This window comes from Arachis ipaensis, chromosome B02, assembly GCF_000816755.2.
Source record: "Arachis ipaensis cultivar K30076 chromosome B02, Araip1.1, whole genome shotgun sequence".
Lineage (NCBI taxonomy): Eukaryota > Viridiplantae > Streptophyta > Magnoliopsida > Fabales > Fabaceae > Arachis > Arachis ipaensis.
The window spans coordinates 104,857,560-104,867,715 of record NC_029786.2 but is presented as its reverse complement, the minus strand read 5'-3'; the positions used below and the strand labels follow the sequence as shown (position 1 = coordinate 104,867,715).

Here is a 10,156-nt window from a genome sequence, read left to right as displayed (position 1 = left end):
CTCCAGTGTACTTAAAATGTTTCCAAAAATATATGTGATAGTAATAAGTTGAGACGGTTAATAGTTTGTTTTAATTTGTTGTTTTATACTAGTAATTTGGCATTAAAATTTATATGTATTTTTTAATCACTAGAAAAAAATTTTTAATTGCTAGATGCTTGCACCAGAGATTGATTAGTTGATAAAGATAGTAATTATTTGTAATCCATGTAATTAGATACTAGTTATTTTGTTAAGGTGAATACTATGGTGTTTATCATTTTGTACTTAAGTTACTAAAAAGAGTAAATGAATAATATTTAATAAATTTTATATAATTTATTTTTTATCTTAAATATTTTATTTTTTATTTAAAAAAAAAATTAAGCAATTTAGACACCATAGAAGTGTGTACTTCTCATCATGAGTTAAATTCTTGCCCTTCAGGCTTCAATCTCTCAGCTCCTTCTACACTAAATCTTCATCAAGTGAAGTATAACAAAATAGTAAATATGCCGCAAGTAAATAGAAACTGAGCCACTATATGAAAATGTGTCGTTTCAATTTTTTTTTCAGTTGACCGTGTAAAGTGTAATATTTAATCTATCAATATTTTTTTTTATTTTATTTATAAAATATATGATAAAAGACCGTACTTTAACCTTTCAAATGAGGAAAAAAAATTGAAAAGATCCAATCTCTTATAATATATGGCTTTTTATTCTTAAAAACCATAAACATTGCCTTATTTTAATAGTTGTAGTTTGAACTATTAAAATGATGGTAAGTTTAAGCATAAAACTATTTTGTGCTAAAATTAGTTTCAACTTTTAACACTCCAGCATGCGATAAAAGGATAAAATTTCTTCATTTCGGACCAAAGAAATAGAAAAATTTTGCTCTAACATATAAACCCAATAGTCTAAGATTTTTTCCTTTTTGTCTCAAGTACCTAATGGCTAATGCCCATCCGTGGTTCTAGCCTGGTTTCCATATAAAATTAACCTCACTTATTCTTTGGGTTTCAATTAGTTTATGTTCGAGTAAAACAGTGAAATCAGAAATTTTTTTCTCTTAAAAAAAAACCCGATTTTCAAATCCCACCTAAAGTGCTCAACAAATTGCAGCTTAGTAATGCCTTGTGATCAAAGGATTTCGTTTATATCAAGATAAGCACAGCTCAATATTAGAGCAGCGAATGCACTATATTAAGAGCACGGTATAGATCTAGGACAACAAAAGTAGCATTAACCTATGCCATCTGCTAACTACTATTAAAATTGAAACTAGAGGAACTAAAATCCACAACTTATTTAGGTGGCGTTTGGTAAGGGGTATTGAGACTGAGATTGGGTACTGAGACTTAGTATTGTATTTGGTAACCAAATACTAAAACTAAAATTTCAATCTCTATCTCCAAAATTTCAGTCTAGCCCAACCTTCTTGCTTCTCTCTCGGACTCGAGTAGGGTGAGAATGTCACCTTCTCTCACTGGTCCCTTCACATTCCTCATGATGTGGCGGTTCTGATCATCCAGAAACTTGACTCTAACCTTGACAATGTTAGCATGCTTTATGCCAGTATCCATCCTGCTCAAACAAAATCAACATTAAAACTTAAGGTTAGGGAGGGAGGACAAGGTTGTGGATATTGCAGCAGTAATGACTAAAAAATTTGCACACACATATTCAACCGTTTTAAATGCCAGCTATCTAGAAAAAGCCGCATCCTTATTGACTATGGTAGGCAAGGATTTGAAGAAATGCAAATCACACACTGAGACATGCAAGGTTCTTAAATTTTCGATTGAAATCTAATCCAACAACTACGAAAACAGCATTCAATTGAACAGGAAACATATTAAAGTTGCTGAAACACAGCAGTAATAGCAACCCAGATCATACAAACTTTGATAGTTCAGAAGCTAAGATAAATTAACAGCCATTGTAATTCAAAACCTTTAGTCCTGCAAATATGTCATAGAATATGACCCAAGGCAAAACATCTTCTGAAGAAGATTATACATAAACTTCAATATTTCCACATTCCAAATGAATACTACGAAACACACCTTAACTACTTTAAGTGAATTTTCATGGTAATCAGCATATAAGGTTTGGAATATACCTTGCTGAAGTAATAATATTGTCAAAACTTGTAAACATCTTGCTTTGTCTAAACATGTGGAACAAATCATGTCGAAGAGCCGGGTAGTTTATACAAATAAGGTAACTCCTCAGGAGATGGTAGCTGAAGTTTTTGACAATATTGAAGTAGAGATATCTTTGTAAACATCAATACCTGCCTAGCAGCTAAAGTTGAAGAAGAAACAACTGTCTTCAATTGCAAGAGAATGAAACTTTATGCATAGAAATAAATAAATATTAATAAAAATCAGCAACTTTAGACAGATTCAAATGATTACCTCTTTAAGATTTTGGACCACTCTGCATATTCGAATAATTGAATATTCTTCATGCAGCTGTATGCTGTCCTGTGCTAGAGTTGAGAATGAGGAGAGAAGTCATTCAGGAGAAGGTATGAAGTGTTAGCTGTGTAAGGAATGATATAAGACATTAATAAGAATGAACAACAAGAATACTGTAAAGCAGATAAAGAATGAAAACTACTGACTCACTTTATATGCGGTGTGTAAATATTTGTGCAAAATCTTGTGTTACCATCTACCAAATCCATCTTCCATTAACTTGAATGCCGCGGATGTGGGAAATTTTAGGCCAAACTTGTAGGTCCTTCATCTCACACCTCTTACCAAGCAAATGGCTTTCTTTGATGATGAGTCGAATTAGAGAAGCAGGTAGCTTTTCTCCCTCAATATTCTCCAGCTTGGGACATTCAATAATGGTTAAATTTCGGAGGGAGTTGAGGTGGACTAGTCCCTTGCATTCCAAAGTCTCCACACTTTTAATGCTATTCAGTATCAGAGACTCAAGGCATGCAGGCAACCAACCTTCCTTTGGGAGAGACTTCACACTCACACTTTCGCATTCACCTTCAATGGTAAGATGAGTAAGCCCGTGAAATTGCAAATTCATCAATGCTGCACTGCTCACTAGCTTCTCGAAGTAGCCGATGCGAAGAGATCTCAAGCTACAGTGTGGATCCCTTATAGCAAACAAATCGATTTCTGGACAGCCCATTATTGTGAGATTCTCTAGCTGAGGTGCTGCTGTCCACAGCGTGGAAATGGATTTCAATCTGGCACAGTTGTATATATATATAATGAACGGAGACATGAAAGAGAGCATGACACCACAACAGACTCCATCTTTTCACAGTCCGTAATGTCAGCACACACGAGATTAGGAAAGGAATCCAACAACGAGAAGGATGTAACCGAATCACAGCTGTTACTTATTTCAAGTATATGCAGCGAGTCGTGTTGGCCTTCAATTTGGAATTCTAAGTTTCTACAACTTGATATCCTCAACTTTTTCACTGATGCAGGAATACTACTCAATGGAAACAATATATGGGAGGAACAATCTGAGATGGATAAAGATGTGAGGCAACTTAGTTGGGTGTTCTTTATGGCCGGCACGACGGCCTCCACTAGATTCTTTCCTTTGATTAATAGTTCATGCAATAAAGGAGGTAGCTCTAGAATTCTCACATTATTGCTATGAAGTAGACACAATTTGGTAATAGCAGGAGCTCTTGGAAGGCAAGAACTCAGCTGCTCGCAATTCCGAATATCAAGATATTTCAAAGATGGTAGATGATTGGGCAAATCTCCTGTCAACATGGGACACCCCCATATGGTAAGCTTCCTAAGTCTGGGAAATGCATTGAACTCTAATGAACGCCACTCCTTCCAGCAAGGCATTGATTCAAACCAGAGTGTTTCAAGCATTGGAAATGGTGTCTCCACACAAGAATCATGGTTTTGGTAAAATTCAGCACCAACAATCCCAAGCCTTTCAAAGCCTTTAATTTTTAGGTGCTTCAAAGAGGGCAACTCTCCAAGTGAAGGAAGCATACAACAATTTCTGAAACCACCCGAAAGGAAACCGCCCATAAGTACCTTGGTGATGTTGTGGTAGGAAGAATGCCCCAACCAATCTGGAAGCGTTGTACCCCTGTAACCCCTGATTTGTAGTTCTTTCAAATTACTGTGAGGTCGTAACTTGTCAAGTATATCTCTTTCAATTTGGGAATCTACTGTGTTCTCATCTTTATCTACTGACCACCACAAGCTCAAAGAGTTAATGCCATCCTTATCACACATTCTTGCCTCCGAAGCTTCATTGCTGTTGACCACATTCTCCAATTTGGTAATGGAAAGTGATTGGTGTAGATTTGCAAGTGCTCCCAGTTCTTTGATCTTGTTCTCTTCATGCTTCCCAACAATGTAGTCGCTTAAAAACTGCAAACCTTTCAATTTGCTCATGCCTTTCGGCATCTCATGCAAACAAGTCCCTGTAATATCAAGGTGACGCAAATTGACAAGATTTTGCATTCCAGCTGGAAGAATTTTCAGATTTGAACATCCATTCAGCTTCAAAGTCTGCAAATTGTACAGGTTACCCAGTGACTCAGGCAATGTCACAACGTAGGTCTTGGATAGATCCAAGTAACGCAAATGAATCAACTCACCTATTGAATCAGGAAGTGAGTCAAGAGGGAAGCATTTAAAAGACAAAACTCTCAAGTACTTCAATTGTGAGAGTAAAATGCATGGTGCGTTTTCCATGTTGAATGGAATCCCCCAATCCAAATTAACTTCAAGAAATGTCCTTGTATGTTTTACTTTGTCACAAACTCCCAGAAGTTTTGACATTGGGTAATTGCCTTTAGCATTATGTGACAAATGACGAGTTTTAATATCAACTTCAACAGTATTCTCAACCTCCTCAGCTCTAAAATAGAAGTCTCCACCAAAGATCATTGCCAAATCATGCACCAGATCATGCATCACAAATATCTTTTCCCGAGTACTATGAGGCTGGAAAAATGATCTCGCAACTAATTCATCAAAATATTCATCGCCAACTTCTTCCATACTTTTTTTTCCTACTGGTTGTAAAAAATTTTCTGCCATCCATAACAAAATCAATTCATCTTTGTCGAATTCATGGTCTTTGGGATACAAGGAACAATAAACAAAGCACTCTTTCAAGCATGAAGGAAGATAATAGTAGCTAATTCTTAATGCCGGTACAACTTTTATCCTGTCATCAGAGAATTCCCATATCTCACTCTTCAATATATGATTCCAGTACTTGACATCAGAATTCCCACGCAATAAGCTTCCAAGGGCTTGAGCTGCCAATGGCAATCCATTACACTTCTTTACAATATTTCTGCCAACCTTTCCTAAAGTTGTATTCTGCATAGAGTCAGTGGAAAGACGTGCATGCTTTGAAAACACTAACCAACAATCTTCATGAGACAATAAACTTAGTTCATGAGGTGGAACAGTTTGCACTACAGAAGCCACCTTTTTACTTCTAGTAGTTATGAGAATTTTACTTCCCTTAACTCCATTCTGAAAAGGTTTTAGAAGGCTATTCCAAGCGTCATAATCTTCATTCCATGAATCATCCAAGACAACAAAGAATTTTCGTCTTGCCAGCTTTTCCTTTAAATCATGTTGAAGTAAATTCAAATCTGTCAACTTACAAGATCGTGAAGTTATTGTTTCAATTATAGTCTTGGTGACCTTGATAACATCAAACTCTTCGGACACACAGACCCAAGCTTGAAAATCAAAATTCTTCTTCACTTCGTCATCATGGTAAACCAATTGGGCCAAAGTAGTCTTTCCTATTCCTCCCATGCCCACAATGGGAATCACAGGTATATCACCATCAGTAGTATCAGCGTCGTCCAACAACAATTTCACTATGACCTCCTTGTCTTTTTCCCTGCCATATATATTGGATCTTTCAACTAGAGATGTTGTAATCCTCCATGACATGTTCTCCTTAGGAATCTCTCTAAGACCAAGAGTGTCTTTTTGTTTCACAATAGATTCTATCTTATCAATAATTTCCTCCATGCAGTTTGCTATCTCCCTATCTTGCAAATTGAGATAACGAGAGAAGAAGGTACCTGGATCCTTCTGAGTGGCAGCTTTGGTGAAGACTTCATCCAACAAGTCATCAGCAACATACATAGCATCTTTGAGAGTATCGAGCCAGTCCTTGACAGCTCTCTCCTTGATCTGCTTCTGCTCAGCATCAATGAGAAAGGCTTGAACAGCATAAAGAGTAGTCTTCAACCTTTCAAGCAGCTTCTGGGTAAGCTTCTTCCCTTTGATCCAGTTGGCAACTTCTGGTGAGGACATCCTGTCAAAAACAACATTAAGAATAGAAGACAGAACAGCTCCACCCACAAGTTCGGCAGCCATGTTTCTCCAGGTCAATTGATAAGAATATAAGAAATCGAGCAAATGAAAGGAAATGGAGGTATCTAGTGAAGTATATTGTCCTACTCTGATATGTACTTTTGAAGCAGAAACATATTGACTTTAAGATTATTGGTATTAGAAGCAAGCGAACTAAAATTATTCATGAAAATGTCCCACTTGTTGGACAAATGATGCCACTGATGATTTTTTTTTAATATAAGAGCTTGACTTCACCAACTTCCAGCACACATTGTTCCACGTCCAATGGCATATGATATTCTATTCTAATTTTATTCTAAGAGGGTGTTTCCTTCACTTTTTTCTTTTTTCAGTGCTCTGTCCAAGGAAAACGAGTAGTGGAGACTTTGAACAACTTTACCTACCAGGCTACTTAGTTATACCCATTTATATATTTGACTCTTTTTTTAACAGTGCAATGAAAATTTAATTGCTTGAAGTTTATGCCAAACTTGATAGATATAAACTCATAAAAGAGATATAAACTCATAAAAGAGATATATATGTGTTAGTAATAAGTTGAGACTGTTAATAGTTTGTTGCAATTTATGTTATTTGATACTAGTAAACTGGAAAATCACTAGGAAAACTTTCACTCTTCATTCTTTCAACTACCTCAGTTTTCAGATTATTTAGTTGCTTGATTGATCACAAATATTGCTTCTTATTATTACAGTTTTGAAATTTTATTTTCCTAAATAGTAGAGAACGAACACTAATGACAAGAAGGCCAAGCTAGGGCAATAGTTACGAAACATTGTGGCAATTCAGCGAATAGCATTGATGTTTCCTTCACATTTCTTGGTATCACTCACTGTGTTTAATGAAACAAGCTAATTATTAGTACTTGTTAGCCACCAATAATTGTCTCACTATGCAGGTTTCTTTTTTGTTAGTACCTAGAAGCTTGCACTAGAGATTGATTAGTTGATGTAGATAGTAATTAACTAATTATTTATAATCCATGTAATTAGTTACAACTGAAGGGTCAGAGGTCATAGCATAAAATTATTTCGTGCTAAAATTAGTTTCAACTTTCAACACTGCAGCAGATTGAAAGGGTTAAATTTCTCCATTTTGGACCAAAGAAAACAGAAGTAAACAATAGTCTAAGAAATTTCCTTTTAGCTGAAGTACCTAATGCCCGTCCATGGTTATAGCCTGGTTTCTAAATAAAATTTGGACCTCCTTAGTTATTTGGGTTATAATTTGTTTATGTTCGAGTCAGTCAAACAATGACATCAGAAATTATTTTCCCGTTAAAAAAACCCGATTTTCAAATCTCATAAAGTGCTTAACAAATTGCAGCTTAGTTATGCCTTATAATCAAAGGATTTTGTTTATATAAATATAAGGTCATATGGAAATAGACCCTCTCAATTTTTTGTAAAAATTGAGGAAGTAAAATGTGATCTCTCATTATTAATTGTTATAAATGAAATCAAAAGAAAACATGAGAGAGAGTGTATTAAAGAGTTATAGATCACACTTTATATAAATAGAACCAAAAGAAAACATAGAGTGTGTATTGAAGGGTTATAGATCACACTTTACTCCCTCAATTTTTTTCAACAATTGAGAGGATCTACTCCCCTTTTTTCAACAATTGAGAGGATCCATTCCCAGGTCATGTCCACAGCTCAATATCAGAGTGGGGAAAGCATTATATAAAAATCAAATCACAAAAAAAATCGTAAATTCAGCCACCTCAATATCAAAATTTAAGTTTCATAATAAGAGCATATAGTATAGATCCAGGACAACAAAAGTAGCATCGAACTATGGCATCTGCTAACTACCATTAAAACTAAAACCAGAGGAACAAAAATCCACAATTTTTTTACTTAATACAGAGAAAAACCATCGGTGACCATCTAGCGCAATCTTCTTGCTTCTCTCTCAGACTCAAGTAGGGTGAGAATGTCACCTTCTCTCACTGGTCCCTTCACATTCCTCATGATGTGGCGGTTCTGATCATCCAGAAACTTGACTCTAACCTGGGTCACTTGCCCTCTAGACCCAGTGCGACCCATAACCTTGACAACGATAGCGTGCTTTATGCCAGTATCCATCCTGCTCGAACAAAAGTAACAATAAAAGGTTACAGAGAGAGAAGATTGCCAATATTGCATAAGTAATGACTACAAAATTTGCATACACATATTGAACATGTTTTAAATGCCAACTATCTAGTACATGCCACATCATTGTCAACTATGGCTATGCAAAGATTTGAATAAATGCAAATCACACACACAAGGTTAGACATGCAAACAACTACTACTACAACAAAATCACTGCCTCCTATGGGTTTTGCTCACAATGTAATGTATTCCATAACCAATGTTCTTGAATTTTCAATTGAAATCTAACCCAAACAACTAAGACAATAGCATCCAATTGAACAAGGAAGCAAATTAATGTTGCTGAAACACAACAGCACTAGCAACCCAGATCATAGAAACTTTGATGGTTCAAAATCTAACAAAAATTAACAGCTACTATATCATAATCATAGAAAGCCCAACTGATTGCTGTGAAAGGCTTAAGTACTCTAAAAAACATTCAAGACACTGTACAGAATGTTAGAAAACATTTAATTATTCAAAACCTCTATTCCTGCAAATATGCCATAGAATATGACCCAATGCAAAATATAACCCAACAAAACATCTTCTGAAGAAGATTACACATAAACTTTACGAAACACACCTTAACTACTTTAAGTGAAAGATCAGGATTTTACAAAACAAGTCATAAATCATTACGGAAATCTAGAATAGGATGTCAATGCAAGGGGAAAACGTATCTTTATTATAAGAAACAATATATTTAAGAAAAAAAATAACAACTATAATGATAAAGGAGATATAGAACTAAAATCTGGAAAACAAAAGACACTAGCTCAACAAGACCACGGAAGCCGCCAAAAAATTCTCTTTCGGGGGATACGAATTAGAAAGTAGGTACATAATCACCTAAATACTGAAAAAATAAACTAAAAAACAATAATTTAGGGAAAAATTGGAACGACGTAACAACAAAGAAGGAGAAAAGAAAGGATTGATATCAATAAGCTTGAATAGAAGAATTAATAGCAATGGCTGAGTGCGCAGGTACCTGAGATTTGAGGAGTCGCTTGTAGCTGCTGCTGCTTGCTCTCTTACTCGTCAGGGAGGATTGAAAGAAAATAACCCTAATTCTAACTATTGAGCTTTTATAGTGTGATGTGTAACTCTTGAAATGTCAATTCTACCCTCTAGATTGCTTAAAATAAAGTAACTATTTTGGTTAGTAAGTAATTAACCAAATTTATTAAATTTAGTTATGAGAAAAAAGATAAATAGATTTTTATCTTTTTAATAAAATATATAACAATAAATTACTTTCCAAAAAAATTTAGATGTCTTATATTTTAAAAAATAAAAAATATTTTTATATTTTTAATTAGTTAAAAATTTATTTATTTTTGAGATAAGAAATCAAAGGCCTATTTATTGTTTACTCTTTAGTTATTATATTTATACTTAATACTTCTATTAACATTATGTTTAGTTGTTTACTAAGTTGGCTTCTACTTCTAATTACTAATTTCGATTTTAATAATTTGAAATTTTCGTTTTTTTAGTCAATGAAAGAATAACAAAGTAAATCAAGACAACGATTTAGTACCTGAGCTCAAAATCTACACAAAATCACATGATTATGAATGTTGAATGGGTATTATTATTTTATTTTTTTAATTTGATATTTCTAAAGTTTAAGATTATTATTAATAATAAAATA

At 34.5% G+C, this 10,156-nt stretch overlaps 2 protein-coding genes and 1 long non-coding RNA gene across 5 annotated transcripts in view; 1 reads left to right on the top strand and 2 right to left on the bottom strand.

The window, feature by feature from the left end:
* Window positions 1-6,555, bottom strand: part of LOC107627961 (putative disease resistance RPP13-like protein 1) — a 9,996-nt gene extending 3,441 nt beyond the window's left edge. The window contains exons 1-3 of one of the 2 annotated variants that reach the window (XM_021116523.1): window positions 6,055-6,141; window positions 3,340-5,867; window positions 1,579-1,586 (exon numbers count right to left, since the gene is read on the bottom strand). In XM_021116523.1, the coding sequence (XP_020972182.1) occupies window positions 1,579-1,586; window positions 3,340-5,779 (2,448 nt within the window). In that variant the 5' untranslated portion in view covers window positions 5,780-5,867; window positions 6,055-6,141. Of the gene's footprint in view, window positions 1-1,578; window positions 1,587-3,339 lie in introns of both variants that reach the window. The other variant, XM_016330769.2, reaches the window with a different exon arrangement.
* Window positions 7,354-8,350, top strand: LOC107626203. The gene is made up of 2 exons (XR_001617497.2): window positions 7,354-7,725; window positions 7,997-8,350. It is a non-coding gene; the product is annotated as an uncharacterized LOC107626203 (long non-coding RNA).
* On the bottom strand, window positions 8,041-9,591 carry LOC107626202 (40S ribosomal protein S28). Of its 2 annotated transcripts, none has more exons than XM_021116524.1 (2): window positions 9,491-9,591; window positions 8,041-8,446 (listed from the first exon to the last, which is right to left on the bottom strand). In XM_021116524.1, exon 2 carries the CDS (start codon window positions 8,440-8,442, stop codon window positions 8,245-8,247), a length of 198 nt encoding a protein of 65 aa, XP_020972183.1. In that variant the 5' UTR covers window positions 8,443-8,446; window positions 9,491-9,591; the 3' UTR covers window positions 8,041-8,244. The 2 variants fall into 2 exon arrangements, with proteins under 2 accessions (XP_020972183.1, XP_016184513.1); XM_016329027.2 differs by having other exon boundaries at window positions 8,041-8,443.